At 51.6% G+C, this 17,579-nt stretch overlaps 1 protein-coding gene across 3 annotated transcripts in view; it reads right to left on the bottom strand.

The window, feature by feature from the left end:
- Positions 1 to 45: 45 nt before the first annotated feature.
- STXBP1 (syntaxin binding protein 1) overlaps positions 46 to 17,579 on the bottom strand; it is a 70,226-nt gene continuing 52,692 nt past the window's right edge. Inside the window, exons 14-20 of one of the 3 annotated variants that reach the window (XM_036112823.2) lie at positions 16,804 to 16,942; positions 15,807 to 15,916; positions 14,161 to 14,262; positions 12,230 to 12,315; positions 9,055 to 9,209; positions 7,389 to 7,514; positions 46 to 2,036 (exon numbers count right to left, since the gene is read on the bottom strand). In XM_036112823.2, the coding sequence (XP_035968716.1) occupies positions 7,405 to 7,514; positions 9,055 to 9,209; positions 12,230 to 12,315; positions 14,161 to 14,262; positions 15,807 to 15,916; positions 16,804 to 16,942 (702 nt within the window). In that variant the 3' untranslated portion in view covers positions 46 to 2,036; positions 7,389 to 7,404. The remainder of the gene's footprint in view (positions 2,037 to 7,388; positions 7,515 to 9,054; positions 9,210 to 12,229; positions 12,316 to 14,160; positions 14,263 to 15,806; positions 15,917 to 16,803; positions 16,943 to 17,579) is intronic. The other 2 variants (XM_036112824.2, XM_036112825.2) reach the window with 2 other exon arrangements.

Here is a 17,579-nt window from a genome sequence, read left to right as displayed (position 1 = left end):
TCTCCAAAGTAAAGCCAGACCAGGAGTCACCGTGGACACCGTGAATGGGTGCTGATTGATTGATTTATTAGACTCGAGTGCTTTAGTACAGAACGGTACAGAGATGATACATGTTTGTGCTTCAATACTTTCCAACACTGAGATTCTGAGAATTTCAAGGTAAACAAGTTTCAAGACAGACTAGCTTTTTTAAAATATCCTTTTGATAAATTATTTTTATATAAATAACAGAGAAAGGAAACCCAACACGTTCGACGCACAAGGCCCTGAAGCGTGAGCCCCGTCTGGTCCAGGGGAGGGGACGAAACAAGCAGCGGCAGCAAGAAACAAACCAGGGCAAGCACCTACAGTTCTGTCCTAAGGAAACGGGAGAGGGGGACAGAGAGAAGAGGCCTGAAAACTAATCCGAGTGCGCCGGGGAGACTCCGAAGCCTTGGGAAGAGACCACCACGAAGCGTCTACCGGGGAGGGCGAGGAACGCACTCCGAAAGGAAAGCGGGCGGCTGCGTGGAGCTAGCACACACCACGTCTGCAAGGACAGCACGAGACAGTAATATGCACATGGTCCGCAGGGGTTCAAGGGTGGCGGGGGGCGGGGCAGGGGACATTTTTGTGACTTCCACTGTCATTATATTTTGCGACAACAGCAGCAGAACACATGGTGCGCTCACCATCGGAGAACGGAGAGCTGCTGAGTCTTGAGGATGACGAGACATCCTTTCTGCATTTGCTTCTTTCATTTTTGCTTTAGAGCTAAGTTTTATACAGAGAATAAAATGATCATTTTCTCTTACAAGCACGACGACATATGACCCCACACGACACAAAATAAAGTATTATAAAGTATCTTAAACTGAGGATAATCTGAGCGGGAACAGGGTCTGCATAAATCCAATGGGCTGTTTTTCTCCCATGGTCTGAAGTCTTAGGGGTGCAGACCCTTCTCTACAGGAAAGGGCCCTCTGCCCAGGAGCCTGCGGAACCCATTCCGTTCTAGTTCGTTCCTCACCCGGGAGCTCCGCCCGGCTGACCCCGCTGAGAAAGAAGAGCCCTATTGGGGGTGGTGCCCGGGGAAGCAAAGGGTATGGCCAAAAAGGCCAGCCGAACTGCTTCTGCAAGAGACCAAGGTCCTGGTGGGAGCTTGCTCCGCACTTGCTGGGCACCATGACTTAGGCTGCAAAATTACTTCCCTCGGGATCACAGCCCTGTGGACACGGGCCAGGCCGGGGGAAGGGGGGGGAGAGGTGGAGGTGACAGGCTGCACGCACGCAGGCCAGCACCTGGCCTGACTTCACAGGAACACCTCCAGCCCCTCCCACAGCCCCAGCACATGGAGGATAAGCCACTGGGGAAGGCTAAGAGGTCGCTTCCAGCCCAAACCTCACAAGATGTCACCTGATCTTCACTGCCAAGCTTATCTGGATGACAGCAGGCTGAGGGGTAAGAACTGGAGTGAAGCCAACAGATTAATCCTCAGTTTGAAATATTCCAGCAACAGACATCTCTGTGATTCCTGAAAAGAACAGGAACAACCCAAAACAGATTTTGTAACACACCCAAATGTCTACCTTCCCATCCTCAAGCAATTTGTGCATGTTGCACTGGGTTATATACAAGGTCATGGAGTCCTAATAATGGGGAGAAGGTGTCCATTCGTTCTAGAGAGTTCTACACCTTCTCCAGCAGTGTGTCCCTTATGCGGGAACTTCTCCTCTTAGGACACATATAGAAGATACTCTTTTTAAAAAACACAATGCATTATTTTCTTTTGTTTCACACAAGAAGAGGGCATCATTAAACACGAGAACGCAGCGGCGACAGTGCCGGCCAGGGCGTGCAGAGCTGGGGGCGGCGGTGGAGGGACGGGGTCAGCAAAGTAACCGAGGCGGGCAGCGGTAGGGGCTGCAGCACTGTGGGAAGAGGGTTCGTTTTTTGGAGGGGTGGCTTATGTTTTTAACTGCTTATTTCTTCATCTGTTTTATTCAGTTTCTTCAGCGTGTCCAGCAGTTTCTGTGGGGTGAGAATGTGCGTGGATCCTGGGGGGCAGAAAAGACAGTGAGCTCGCTGGCTCCGGTTCCCACCACGTCTCCTTTCCTGCTCTTCCGTTCCCCAGCTCCGCATCCGTTCCCCCACCCACACCCTGGTCTAGAGGAAGCAGGGAGGGGGCCAGGGGTGGGGTGTTGGGGCCACATCACAATAGGCCTGGGAGACATTTGGGGACTGTGGATAAACAAAACACATCCTCTGGCTCAGGCAGGGTCCCAGGCTATACCAAGGAAGGAACCCGCCTCTCCATCTGGGCTCAGTGTCATCTGCCAGGGGACAGGGAGGCTGCATTTCTGATTCTCTCTTGCGCTCGAGGTGAAGCCAGGGAGAGGAATTCCAAACCATACGGCAGGGGAAAGGCTGGGAAGAGGGCGGGGGGGCGGGTAGGGGGCTGTGTGTGGAAAGGATGGTGCGTGCTAGGGAGGGAGTGATGGGCAGGGCACCCTGGGGGAAGCCACTGACCTCGGGAGCCAGTGGGCTGGGACTGCCCTCGGGGGGGACCTCAGGTGTGAAAGGGAAAGGGCCAGGGTACCTGAAGCCTTACCTTGCAGAGACTGCACATTGTAAGAGACTAGAAATGCTTGCAAAAAACTTAAGCTAATGGAATTAGATATACTTCTATTGCAAAAATAAAAAAAATAAAATAAATAGATGAAGTCCTTTTTCATAAGGAGAGAGAGAGCTAAGAAGTGCAGTAAAAAAAGATGCATGGACCATGTGGCTTGGACATGGACTTTACTGGAACAGAACAGAAGTGACCGAGGTGTGAACATGAGGCCAGCACACATGCAGCAGCGGGCTTCAAAGAAAGAGATCCCGGTGGGAGAGAAGAACCGAACAAAAGAGATCCGTACTTGAAAATGTGCCTCCCTGGAGGTGCGGGCAAGGGCGTGGGCCTTGGGGGAGTGGGGACGGAAACTGCAGAGCGCCAGATTTCCACCCGGAGGGTAGGCAAAAGAAGGCTTTGGCTGGCTTGTTGGGGTTGATTCCAAATACCAGGGTCCCTGTGCCTTCGACCACTATGTGCTCAGCTGACCCGCGACGGCTGGGACTGCAGGCCTTGAACCTGCCCGGTCCATCCAGACCTCTATGTGAGGGGCTTCTTCCAACATCCCATCTTCTGTAGTTCAAGCCCTAGCCACTCTGTCACTGCCCCGAGGGAGGAACTGGTCCCTGGCTACTTACAGCCCACACCAGCCCCTGCACTGACCATTGCCCTGCACACCTGAGGCTCCTTCAGGAAAGGCCACGGGGCTTTCAGCAGTTTGTTCCTGGGCCTTTTTACAGCTCCGCCCTCCCCCAGAGGTACCAAAGGTAGACTCATTTCTGTGACCTCGCTAATCTTCCTACGAGTCCTAAAGAACGTCAAAGGCTACTACTCCCCAAGTGAGAAAACAGGAATAAATGTCCAATTCTTAACAGTGAACCATTGCCAGAGTGAGGGTCTTCCGAATCTCAACTCCATGCAGTCTGTGCGTCTACATCTAGAAAGCCTCTGGATATTTGTGCAGAGATTAAGTTGGGGGCTTTCCAGGTAAAGGCGACAACAGTGCCCATGCTAGAGAAACCGTCCCTAATGCCCTCCCACGCCATCCCGCTGAGTTCCAGGAAACAAGACAGAAGACTCGATTTCCTGGATAAATCCAAAGGGAGCCTCTGGTCAGATGCCTATCCCAAAGTGCTCCCTACCCTCGCTTACATGCAAATTCAAGGTCTGAGGGAGGCCAAAAAAGGGTTAAGGAATCCATGCTCCTAGAACTTTCTACTATCTAATAGCTGACCATCTGGTGTTCCCAGTCTGAGTGAAAGAAGAAAGTGTCCAGGACTGAGTATTCTGGGCCCAAACTCACTGGGTGTCTTTAAAGGATCCAGACCAGCTGGTGTTAACCTGAATCACCTGAGAGCTAATTCTTGTCACCCAATCACCTGAATTAAAACCCTGGTCAAGCTTTCCACCACCACAAACTGCAGACGGAGGTGCATGAGCCTATAATACACGTGCCGCAAACCCATGTTTTGAACCCACGGGAGCTGACCAGGTCGGCCCTTCAGAACCGCAGGGGGATTCCACCACTCTGAGGTCTCTCTTATGCTCCATAAGTGCAAGACTGAGAAATGTGAACAGTGGTCTCCAAACACAGTCATCCGAAAGACTGTCAGAGCTGTGGGCCAGACCCAGTGAGCTAGCTCTGCCAGGACAAAACCTTTCCTCACTGAGAGAATCTGGAAGTCAGAGTGCTCCTACGGATCGGCTGGTCTAGGCATTGCTGGCTTTGGCCGAAACGCACCCACCAACTCAGCAGATCCAGGGAGGTACCAGGGAATGTGTACATGTAAGAGCAACCCAGGAGAGTTTGATGATCTGCCAGGTTTGGGAAACATGCTCTGGCCCACCCCACATCCTAAAGATGGGAGAACGAAGCCCAGAGTGGCAGAGTGTTCATCTGCAGCCCTTTGGTGGCACAGCCAGGCCCGGAAGCCAGGCCACTGGTCTCAATTCTGGGCACCCTGGGCTCCTGGCCCAGACAGGGGACATGCAAGCGAATGCTTAAATAGCAGCTGGGCAATGGGTTCACTCTGAATTCAGATTCAGATCTGAGTCCCACTGAAAAATGAGACTTCTCTGATTCCAAATGGGAATAAAGCAAAACATTCAATATAAAAAAACAAAAACTTTCTCCCCAGTGCAAGTGCTGTGGACAGCTTTTCGGGGCACCTCCACCGGCTTCGGGCGGCCCCTTGGACATTCCCTCAGGATTGGTACTTTTAACACAACCCCCCAGAGCCGGGGGTGAAGACCTAATGCAAAGACTTCACTTCTGGACAGTATGGAGGGATGACTGATTAATGGGATTAAGGTGAGGCTTGGTGGCATCTGTGCACTTTGGCTACCCACACCTGCTCCCTTCAACCGGCACCTGGGGGGGAGAGAGGCACCAGAGGACGGAGTGGGCACGGGTACCCACACGCGGGGCCCGCCGGGGACACGCTCACTCAATGCTGAGCGGGAAAACTCATCTCCTAGAAGCTAAGTCACTGCAGACACTGACTTCGACAGGGGACAACCCCGGCCCTCTCCTGTCCTGCACTGTCCTCGTCTTTGGTCACCTGGATAATCACAACAGAAGGGGGCAAGTCATAGTTTCATCTGCCTTCCGACCTCCCTGGGATTGGGGCTCCATGTCGCGCTTTTTCCTAAAGGAACTCTCTAAAACACAACACTGCCCCCAAAAAGCATTTCAGAAACCAAGAGTACACAACTCAAGTCTATTCGTGTTCTCTGCTCAGATGTCAGCTGAGACCCTCTGTGCTGGCTGAACGTAAAACAAAGGAAACCAGCCTGCGAGGGACAGGCTGCTTCTGAAGCAGGGACTCCCAGAGCGAATCCTAGCTGGAGCCTCCGAGCTGTGGGTTTGAGTCTTTCAAACCCTGCAAGCACTCCGCCACTGCTGTGGCCTGGACTGAACATCTGTCCCCGGTAAGTCTTACAATACATCCCGCAGCAAATGCTGATCACCTACCTGCCATCTGTACACAGAACTAGAGGTCTCTAATTACCAACCAACCAAGGTACTTCTAAACAAAGACGATTTTTTTTTTTAACAATGACTATTTTTTAACAATTGCTTTTATTCACCACCCACTGGCTGCACTTTCTAGGGGAAGGCAGCTGGGCAGGATGGGAGGCAGCCCAGGGCCACAGCCAGCCCACCATGCACCGTGCAGGCTCATCCCACATGCGGCTTCTCCCCTCACTACTGCCCGGGGGGAGCCATCTCTAGGCCACAGGGAGGAAAGAGGAGACAGATTGCACAGCTGCCTCTTCTGACCTTTGGAGTGAGTCCTTTTCTGGCCTGAGCATGTTATGTTTATACAAACAAGCACGCTTCTGGTGCTCCCTGGTTATGGTTCTGATGGCCCAAACCCCTGAGGTTCATCAGAGACTGCAAATGCATGAGGTAGGAGTGCAAGCTTTGAGGCCCCTGATCTGAATTACTGAATGAGACGGTCAGAGCTCAAGGAGCCTGGGGCCCTGCGATGCAGCCTCTCTGCATTCTGCACACTGTGTGCGTGTGTGTGTGGAGCGGGGGGACCTGCTCCCGGCAGAGCTGGGGCTAGAGTCCAGGCCTCGCCACTGCTCACAGGTGACTCATGTCCCGTGATTCACCAGGCCACATCTCAGCCTGGGTGGGGGTGGGGGGTCGGTGGAGCACACAAAGTCAGGTACACAGAGTGTGGCCTCATCACAGACTGCATAAGAAAGCTACGGAAAAACTAATGCTACAGTGGAGTTCCTCAGTAACCGTCTGTCACATAACAGCAGAGGAGGTTCCCAGCACATGTGAGGGATGGGAAGAGAGAGGAAGGAATGAGGACAAGAGTAAAATCTGGATAATCTACCAGATGGACACCAGGTTCCTGGGTAACAGGTAAAGGCACAAGCGTGGTGGGAGAGAGAAGACACTCTTTCAAACAGCACACTGTGTTAAGAACAAATTTTAACCCAAAGGTTCCCAGATCTCACTAAGAGACTTCAGTGCGAGAGAGGGGTATGATGACTCAATGCTAGAAAAAATCCACAGGAGAATGAAAATAAAAGCAGTTACTGAAAGAGTAACTATGAAGGGCCATTTCCCCCAGATGAACATGAGACCCGAGCTTTCCATTGGTGGCTGGAGTTCACCAAGTACACGATGGCTCGTGACCCCGTCACCCCCTAGAAATTTCCTCGAGCTGAGCGCCTGTCCTGGGAAAAAGGAATTTCTGTGTCTAACTACCACTGACGTGGAGTCTATTCTGATGCGCTCCAACGAGCCTCCCTCACGATCAGGTACCCGTGGATATCTCCACTGGACTTCTGCCTTCTTAGACATGATGGTCCCTTGAACGCCCGCGGGCCTCACTCTCAAGTTCGCACAACCCCCACACAAGCAGGAGGCCATGTGTTCCCTGCCTGGTGCCTACAAATTCACCCGGGCCAGCAGGCTTGCGTGCCATGCCTCCAGCATCCCTCAGCTTCCAGCTCCCCTGAAGGACTGGTCACAGCAGTTATGATCACTTTTGGATTAAAACCCAGGGGGCGGCACCGCCTGACCGAGCAGCAGGGGACCCGGGGCACGAGCGAGCTGGCAGGCCGGGGCCCAGAGGCTCTCGCGGCAGGGTCTGTGAAGGCAGCCCCGGACACATTTTCAATCGGTGTTAAGAACTGCAAGCATTTTCTTGTTGAAAGAAAATCAAATAAATAAACTAAAAAGGGAAAAAGAAAGAAAAAGAGTGACGGAATAATCAAAGAAAACCCTTCAGAGTGGAAGAGTTTCTTTTCTGTAATAAGCTGCTTTTACTTTGTTTCTTTGGCTCTCACTCCATTGTTGGAGCCTGATCCTCAAAAGATACCCTAGAGGACTCCCTGAAGTCGGGGTGTCTCAGGTCCATGAGAAATTTGGTGGGAGTGAGAATGTGAGTAGAACCTGCGGGAGAACAGAGTCCAGCTGACTGCTTGAACAACGGTACGTTACAGGAACATGCCAACGCAGGCCCATGTTTTATGCAGCCAATGAGGTGCGAGAAAGCAAGACGCGAGCACGCGCACATGCACACAGGCCTCAAGGACAGGCCTCAAGGACAGCCGGCATGCACAAAGCGGGTGAGGCCACGCTGCGGACGTCAGCTGTCTGCGCAAGGCCTCTCCGTGAATCTGCAGGGGCAAATTTATCTCCCTAGGGTTCCACCCCCCAACAGGGAACAGCAAGTCAGGACCAAAGTCGAAGAGGGAGATTTACACCAAAGCCTGGCTGTGACAGCTTCTGCCCAGGAAAGCTGTATTTGAGCTGAGAATTATCAGACACATGCATGCAACACATACACAAGCAGGGGGCAGAGGGAGCTTTATCACGGGGTCCACGTAAAAAAAGGAGAAAACAATACAGGGAGAAATGGCGACCAGCTAGGGAAGTTCCAAAGAATGGGGAGGGAAGGAGAGGATGTCCAGTCTCCCCACTGAATGGTGGTCTCTAGAAAGGGGGTTGACAGTGCCAGGTCCATCTTGACTCACCCAGGAATGGCCACATAGACTGGTCTGCAGAACCTGCTCACTCTGAGAGCTTAGGGGGCACTGTGACTTGGTCACCCCAAAGGGGAGGTGTAAAACGGACACAGCTCATAGAGATCAGGGGCAAGGCCAGGGCAGTATGTGCCGATAGCCTTTTGTCAGTGTCAAGAGGCAGCCCAGGAGGTGCAATCCATTTTGTCAAGGGCAAGATGGGGCAAAAGGAAGGCATCTGGAGTTCACTCTTCCCCTTCCAGCCCTAGAAACTGTGGAAGCTCCTGCAGGCATGAAAACGGAGTAAAGTCTTCTGCTGCCTTTAAGTCAGCTTAATGAGTTGCTTTCTTTCTTCTGGAAAGGAAATGCCAGAAAGGGTATGGCCGACCTACAAGTGGTAGGAACTGGAAGGGGGGGCGGGATCCCTTAGCAGAGTCCAGCAGTCAGGCCAGTATGCTTCAGGCAATATCTGCTCGCAGGCTGTGTCTGTCCATCTCCAACGGACAGGTAAAGGAGGGGGCGATAATTTACCTTCCATTCACTGAGCTTCTTCTGGATATGAGGCCCAATGCCAGGAAACAGACAAGTCCCACCTCAGGCCCAGTGCAAGGCTGTAAGTGGGTGTTCTTAACCCCGTTTGGTTGGGTAAGGAAATCGCAGCATGGAGAGGTGGAGCGCTTGCTCAAGGTGACCCACTTGGCAGTGGCCAAGCAGGGACGGGAGTCTGGGTGTGTTGGAGTCTGTGCTCGGGCGCTTCCCACCGCTTACAGCTGCCTCTCATCACGAGACAGTGCAGACACGAGGAAAGAACCCTTTGCCCCTTAGCTGCTGCTGTCCACAAACATGTCTAGAGACTAAGTTTTGCAGGGGCAATGGAGAATCGAAGACAGAATGAAACACCAAAGCATGGAATGGGTCAAAGTGCAATGAAGCAGCCCCTTCCCTCTAGAGCACATGCCCCCACTCACCTATTAGCACTTCCCACTTTCCATTGGCTTGGGTCACCTCGTAAGCACAACGCATCTCGTTCAGGCTCACGCCCCCAAGGATGAAAATAATGAGGCGGGGACCACTGCGGTACTCCCCTGGGGCCTTATTCTTATGCCAGTGCCCATAGCGGGCGCTGGGGTGGGGGTGAGAGAGGGAGGGAAGGAGGAGAGAGAGGGAAAGAGAGAGAGAGAGAGATTAATTATGTTTATCTGCACTGAAGTATTTAGCACTTCATACCTCCATGACTTATTTACACATTCATTCTGTACACCAGTGACCAAAACAGAGTAGTAGCGAGTGTTGGCCGAGCTGAACCGCTGTGCACACTATCAAGGGGTCTGGCTGCCCATGCTGTGAGCTTGTCACTCTCTTGGAAACATGAGGCGACAGGCAGGCTCGAGTTAGCTTTAAAGTCTGGCGTGTTACACCCCCCCCCCAGCTTCGCCCCTCATGGTGGTTGTCAGGCTTCTGCCCTCGAGCGTACAGGTTTCTAGGCTCGTCTGGACCCTCGGCTGGCAGTGAGCGGTGACGGCGGAGTCAAGGCCCGCCGTCAGGTCGGCACGCTGATTCATGCACCGAGCACCTCACCGGGCTATGGTCTCCCCTGGCCCCGCAGTGCCGCCCCGAGGGAGACTCAGCCGTGCCCACCGAGAGCTCGCAGTTTAACTGGGGTGGGTGGGGAGAAGGAAGCAGGTCAGAATCGTGCTACGGAGGAGCTCAGTGCTATCAGGACCCACATGGGAGGGCCTTCTAGCATCATCATCCGGGCATCACCGGAGAAGTCTTCCCAGGAGATGTGACACTGAGCTCCTCCTGAAAGACAGGCATTTCAGTGGTGGGGCAGTTCCCCCCACTGGCCCTGAGCTGCTCTTAGTAAGTCTTCACCTCGTCCTCAGAAACAATGAGAAATGGGTTGCTTCCAGGTTAAGAAAATGGGGGAAATAAAACAAAAAGCAAAACAAGGAGAGAGAGTCTCTAGTGAAATCTCTGCCCTTCTTCCTAATGACAGCATTAAAAAAAAGTCACTTTCTGATCCTGAAGGTGCCAGGGGCACATGGGGTCAACACAGAGAAAATCCTTTGACAGTCTGCCATCGTCAGCCCGCCTGTCTGGGGCACCACCGGGGATTTGGAATTTTACCCCAATGTTGGCAATCGACATTTGGCCTCCACTGGCATCAGAGGGGACGCACGATGCCACAGAGGCCACATGGGCCTGCAGCCTCGGCCCAAGAGAAGGCCTGAAAGTGAGGGTGGGGGCGCCTGGGTGGCTCAGTCCGTTAAGCGTCTGCCTTCGGCTCAGGATCCTGAGATCGAGTCCCGCCTCAGGCTCCCTGCGCAGGGAGCTTCTCCCTCTGACTCTCTCTCTCACCCTCTGTCTCTCATGAATAAATAAATAAAATCTTTAAAAACAAATAAAAGTGAGGGTAGCAGGCTGGGAGGCAAGAGAGATGGCAGGCAAAGCACGAGCAGGAAGATAAGCATGCAGAGTGTTCATCTTGGGAGCTAAATGCTACTCCAGGGCCCCGGCATGCCCTCTTTGGAGCTAGAGATGCTCCTGTTCCAAGCTCAAAGGTTCATTCAGCCTTGACTCTTCTCAGGAGCCACCCCAGGCTCTCACTGTCAAAGAAAAACAGTAGCACCCTGGCTCGGAGGCTGCCACCTCAGGAAAGGTAAGAGATGCTTCTGTGGGTCAGGGAACAGCCTGGACCACATAGACGAGGGAGGCCAAGAAGAGTCTGCAGGCGAAATACCTTCAGACATCCTCACAGAGCACAGAAGGGAAGGCTTCCCGATGCACGGCAGGAGGAGAAAAAGAGGAAACGCCTTTGAAAACAGACCCTGGAAGATATCATGAGCAACCAAGAAAATACACAGTGTTGGAGAACCCAGGGACAGAAGTATGGATTACTGTCTACTCACATCTCCAAGCTGAAATATCTGAGCATCACCAGGTACGTGGCAGAAACCCAATAAACCCAAGGCATCCACACTTCCATCAAGCATGATTCTGAGAAACGTAGCTCTATGCAGACAACATATTCATCCCCTTCAATTGATTAACCAAAAGTGAAAGCAGAATACTCTGAGCACCTACTATGTGCCAGGCTCTGTTTTAGCAACTGAGGCTAAAATAGACACACAAATCGCTGCCCTCGCGAGGCTGACATTCTAATTGGGGGAGACTGGCAGTAAGCAAGAGAAACACAAATATTCTACTACATGCTGGTATGATGTATGGAGTGAACAAAAAAAGGAAGGGGGAGAGGAGGTGTTGGGGGGTGGCTATCATTTTTTTTCTTTATTTTCTGTAACACCTTTATTGAGAGATAATTCACGTTATACGATTCCCTCATTCAGCGTGTACAATGCAGTGGTCTTTGGTATAGTCACAGAACTGTGGGCCATCACCAGTCAATTTTAGACCATTTTCATCACCCCAGAAAGAAAGTCCATACCCATTAGCAGTCGCTCCCCATTCCACCACCCCAATGCCTGCCCCCCATCCCCAGCAATCACTCATCTACTTTCTATCTCTACAGATTTGCCCACTCTGGGCATTTCATACAAATGAAATCATACAATGTGTGGACTTTTGTGACTGGCTTCTTACACCTAGTATAATGTTTCCAAGCTTCACCCATGTTATGGCACAAGTCAGTGCTTCATTCCTTTCTTAGGCTGGATAATATTCCATTGTATGAATACACTATGTTTTGTTTACCCATTTATCTGTTGATGGAAATTTGGGTTATTTCCACTTTTGAGCTATTACGAATAGCACAGCTAGGAACACTGGTGTAATGTTAAAAAGGATAGTTAGGGAAGGTGGAGGAGATAAGGGGCAAGCCACACAGATATACTGGGGACAGATCATTTCAGGCAGAGGGAAAAGCAAGTGCAAAGGTCCTGAGGCAGAAGTAAGCCTGACATTGCAAAGAAGGAAGCTAATGAGGCAGAAATGGAGAGAACAAAGGGAGGAGCAAGGAATGAGAGTGGTGGGAAGCCGGAGGGTGAAGGGCCTGCACTCTGGCTGTGATGAGAAGCAGTGGGAGGGTTCTTGTGGATACTGCTGCTTCGTAACAGGACCACCCGACAACCAACCAGAGATGGGCCCACTTCTCCCACTCACTGGCTCAGGGTTCTCACTCACCTGACCGCGGTGGTACTAAAGGAAGCAGAGGAGCGAGTAGAGATGTAAGGGTAGTGCTTGGTATCAAGTTTGTCTTCAATTGTGTCCTGGAAAGAAAAGAGACAGATATTGGGCTTTTGCCATTTGTTTGAGAAGGGCCAACAGAACCAAGGCAAGATGGTTCAAAGAACAAGTCACTTAGCACAGTGACATGGCCAAGTTTGCAACAACCAGCACCCCCCCGGCCTGCTGCCCGCTCTAAGTGCCTAGCACGGTGCTCCGCAAGGACCAGACGCCCTACGACTGGCTGGTGCGCGGAGATCAGTCTGCAGGGCTGCTTCTTTAAAAGTTAAAAAAAAAACAAACAAACAACAAACTGCAATGGGGCGCCTAGCTGGCTCAGTCCGAAGAGCACGCGACTCTTGATCTTGGGGTCCTGAGTCCAAGCCCCATGCTGGGTATAGCGATGACTAAAAAAAAAAAAAAAACTTTAACAAAACTGCATTCATTTTTCTTGCTTCCCTTCTAATTTGTTTTTTTTTTCTTCTACATTCTACGTGAGGTTATAAATGTTGCATTCTGTCCAATAAATTCCTGACACTTGCCATCAGTCTTGGAGAAACTAGGCATAGGCAGTGTCTCAGGCAAGACAAGACCTTACACCTTCAGTTTCCCAAGGGTCTAATTATCCAGGGGGCGGATTCCAGCTATGCACCTCCTGCTGTCTAGAACTCCTCCTAACAGCTACCATGGGAAGCCCACACACACACACACACACACACACACACACACACACACACACACACACACACACACGGTTCTTCAGGGGGAGGGGGAGAGGGGCAGGAAAAGGGAGCAGAGAACAAAGGAGCAAAGGAGATAGGGGGTGGGCTTTAATTACATTACAAAGAAACGTAACCGGTTCCTAGATGTTCATGTTCACCCATCCTTTTGGTTTGTGGGTTTTAAAAACAGGAAGTTGACTCACTATATATATTTAAAGTATACTTATTTTAATAAGTCCGCAGGAATACGGACTGCTTGAACTGACAAAGGAATTCTGGGAAAGTCCCCTCATTGTCAGGACCCCAGTCTTGTCCACCTACGGAGAGCAGGAGCTGGACAAGGTAGCTCCAAGACCCACCCTGAAGGTCCAGTGGGGCAGGATTCTAAGCGGGGTTTCTTGAGCTACAAGCAGAGAGCAGAGAGACACCTCACATTCACAGATACGAAAACACCTACTATGTCCAAGGCACAGTGTCAGAGGACACATGAGTTGAGGGCAGAGGTCAAGGTATAAAAAGCTGACTCCACACACTGAACAGATACGTGTATGTGAAGGGCATCCCCGACACACTACAGGAGTCTGGGGCAGCCTCTTCGGTGCTGGGAGGTCAGACAGGGGCAGTGCATGGGAACCGTCAGACCTGATGGGGACTTTGAAGGAAATCAGGGCTCAGAAGTGAAAAGGGAGAGCACCGCAGGCAAGGGATGGATGTGAACAGAAGAGCAGAGGCAGAAACATGCCTGGCAGGGTCCCTGACTGACAGGGTGTCTTAGGGAGGGACTGGCTCGGGTCGCATCCCAAAGGCCCCTCCACACACACCCGCACCCTCGGAGTGGCGCTCGTTACTCATCTGACCTATAGGCGCTAGATGTGTTTGGTCCTTTGGATACAGCACCATTGAGGGGTCTCTACTCTGGGGCTATGTCACATAGATCGTGGGGGTCTGCATTTGGTGGCCTCTGGGGACAGCTCTCCCTAAACCCTCAGGACAAGGCTATGGGGCCTAGAAGAGCCCTGAGACTGGATACAAATCCTCTGGGACAGATAACCCCAGGCTATCACCACCAGCCCACAGCAGGTGAAGCCGGAGGCCTCTGGGCCTGTAGGCAAAGAGCCCCAGGCCCTGGCTGTCCCCCCCACACCCTCACAGCCATCCCTCACTGACCTCCATGATGTCTTTAATGATTGGGGTCCACCGCGAGAGCTGGTAGGTCTGCTCGCTGATGCGCTCCTTCCGCTCTGGCTTGCTCCTGCGGCGCAGTGTGGACTGAGCGCAAACACATGTGACATTAGATGGAGTCAGGGGTCATCTGGGCCCCTGCGACTTTGCTGGCCCTTGGAAATCGCTCCTGAGGACTCCCTTCAGAGAGTCAGCACTGGCAGAGTACGAAGTGGGAGGGGTTTTCCTGGAAAAGTCCAGCGTGTGCCCCTTGGGCTTTCACCCAAGAACCTGGAGCAAACTTGGTTCTTTAAAGCCATGAAAAATGGCAAATGTGGGTCAAACATATAAGTGTCATTCAAAAAACTCCTGGTAGTGGGGTCCCTCGGTGGCTCAGTCAAGCGTCTGACTCTTGGTTTCAGCCCAGGTAATGATCTCAGGGTCATGGGATTAAGGCCTGCGTCGGGCTCTGTGCTCAGTGGGGAGTCTGCTTGAGATTCCCTCTCCTGGGACGCCTGGGTGGCTCAATCAGTTAGGTGTCTACCTTTGACTCAGGTCTTGATCCCAGGGTCCTGGGATCAAGTCCCATATCGGGCTCCTTGCTCAACGGGGGGCCTGCTTCTCCCTCTGCCTGCCACTCCCCCAGCTTGTGTGCTCGCTTGCTCTCTCTCTCTGACAAATAAATAAAATTTAAAAAAAAAAGAGAGAGAGAGAGAGATTCCCTCTCCCACTCCCTCCCCCTCTGCCCCTCCCCCCACTGGTGCATGCATTCTCTCTCTCTCCCCATCTCTCTAAAGTAAATAAATAAAATCTTAAAAAAAAAAAAAATCCTGGTAGTTAAAAACATAGTTTGCTTCAATTATAGGAGAAAAGACTGTTTTGGGTAGGACTTGGTCTTTGATTTTGCTTTGACAGTCTGGGTGCATGAGTAAACCATCTCCATTCCCATTTGGGTGCCTCTTGCGAAAAAGGGTCTAAAAACACCAAACTACCTAGGTTTGGTAGTTCTAGGTCTCTGGTCTGGGCTCAGGGACAAAGTTTTTGACTCTAAGATTCCAAAAGAAGTACATGTGCAACTCCAGCTTTATAGCACCCTTGTGTGAACAACTCCCCATAGGAAGAAAGTAGAGAGTGAGGTTCCTAGCAGAGAGATCTGAAGAGTGCTTGGGCCTCTTCCTTGAGTTCTAGAGCCCCCCGACCCCCAGCCTCTTCTAGAGTGTGCAGTGTGGTCGGGCTTCCCAGACACCCTGCCCTGGCCTGGTTCTGAATCATCACCAGTGAAGAACCAAGTGGCAAACCTGCTTGATGCTAACTAAGCATTGTGCTCTCACCCTCAGAGAAGATGCTGGACCTGGGTGTGAAAAAGCAGACCAGACTGACCTCAACACACAGAGAATGAAGCTGGCGTGACTCCTGTTTGAGGCTGGTGCAGACACAGCTCAGCTTTAATGACTCTGTGCACATCTTGGTTCTGGGAGTAACACTTCTATTTTATTATATCTCTATACCTTTATTCCTCCGATTCTATGTTTTTTCTTTCTCAATGTTGAGTGTATGTATCATAAGCCACCTTAAGTAAATCGGGAGAAAAGATAAGACACGCCAGCTTCTCTTCTGCCTCTCCCTCCCCATATGCAAGGCTGGCCCCTTACATCAGTGACGATGGGCACCCCCAGGTGCGCCATGTTGGTGATGATCTCGCTGTCCTCTGGGGGGATCTGGGCATGCTGGATCAGTTTATTCAGGTTCTCCTCAGTGATGCCTGTGAGAACAAAACCCCTGGTCACCACACCCAACCACCATGCATCACACACTCAGAAGCAGAACCAGTTGCCTGAGGGGGGACAGTGCCCCTTCTCAGGGTTAGTAGAAATGAATCTTCACCACATCAACTTTACTGTAAGATGAGGACAAAATCAGCATTTCGATTCCACTCTAGCCACTCTGTCCCAGGCTTTGATCATCAGCAACTGCCCCATTATGGTCTATATTTCCACCCGTCTCCTGCTTCTCAGCCATCCCTGCCCACCCCCACCCACATCGAAGTCAAGAGTCTCAGTGTCCATCTCCTGCACAATGGACACTTATGGGCAACTATAATGCGGGTAAAAATCAGTTATTTAAAGGCAGAGTTACCAATGTGATGCAAGTATCTGGCAGACATGCTCTCACAAACTGGCTTTGCAGTCAGTGGCCTCTCCCCGCTCCCACCCGTCCTCTTCCAGAGACGCCACACCTTTATTACCTCTAGAATTAATTGCCTCTAGTTGCAACACATTTGCTTACATTTCCCCAAATGTAAAGAGCCCCTGGGATCTCCGTATTAAATATCCTTTCCGGGGTGCCTGGGTGGCTCAGTCATTAGGCGTCTGCTTTCGGCTCAGGTCATGATCCCAGGTTCCTGGGATCGAGCCCCGCATCGGGCTCCCTGCTCTGCGGGAAGCCTGCTTCTCCCTCTCCCACTCCCCCTGCTTGTGTTCCCTCTCTCGCTGTGTCTCTCTCTGTCAAATAAATAGATAAAATCTTAAAAAATATATATATATCTTTTCCATGTCTCCTAAACACTTTTCCACTTTGTCTTCTTTCTCCCACCTGCCTCATTTGCCCAAGGAAGGGCCTCTCCCCTCTTCTCTATCCCACCATTCCTACCATTCTTCAAAAAGATGTAGAGAAGGATGATGCGGATTTTGTCGTAAGTGCTGACATTTGCATCCAGCAGAATGGGGACGATGGCTCTCATGGGGTCCTTGATCTTCTCCCCTTCAGCATCCGTGCCCATGGCCAGGTCCTGCAGAAAACACACCACACTGGCCCCATTCCTGGCGACGGTCTGGATGGATGGGAACTACTAGACAACTGGTGGTCCATAAACGGGATTTGTCGCTTGGCTGGGGAAGGTCCTATGCAGGGGCTTCTGCTCTCACAAGGCCCTGTAATCAGCACTGGTGTCATCAGCATTGTTTTATATGGCATCAGTGAGAAGTGATGACAGCCCCAGGGTTCACTTTGCAAAAACAGAAACCACCATGATTTTTTTGCCATCTTGTTTGAAGGTAGGCAGCTCCCTCCCGGTGAGTGCCCGTGTACCTGTGCTGACTCGGGTCAAGACTCAATCCTGGTGGGGCCTCTAGAGGTACAAAGCCCTGTTGAGGGATTGGGGCTGAAAGGGTTGCCTTCCCACACATGAAAAGCTTTGGCATCTTAAGGGGCCACTGCCTGGCTAGACTCTTCCCATGTGCTCCCCCTTGGTGCTGAAGGACATGTTTTTTGAGTTTTGAGCTACTCTATGTTTTTGACCTGTTTTTAATCTTCCAACCACTTTCAGGGCGAGGAGAAAAACAAGGGAAATCCAACCCAGGGAGATGAAGGAGGAGAGAGGGGCTGGCAAAAGAGGGAGGATGAGAGAGAGCACAGTGACGGCCCCC

The sequence above is a fragment of the Halichoerus grypus genome, chromosome 14 (genome assembly GCF_964656455.1).
Source record: "Halichoerus grypus chromosome 14, mHalGry1.hap1.1, whole genome shotgun sequence".
NCBI classification, from domain to species: Eukaryota; Metazoa; Chordata; class Mammalia; order Carnivora; family Phocidae; genus Halichoerus; species Halichoerus grypus.
This window is presented reverse-complemented; position numbering and strand designations above follow the sequence as displayed.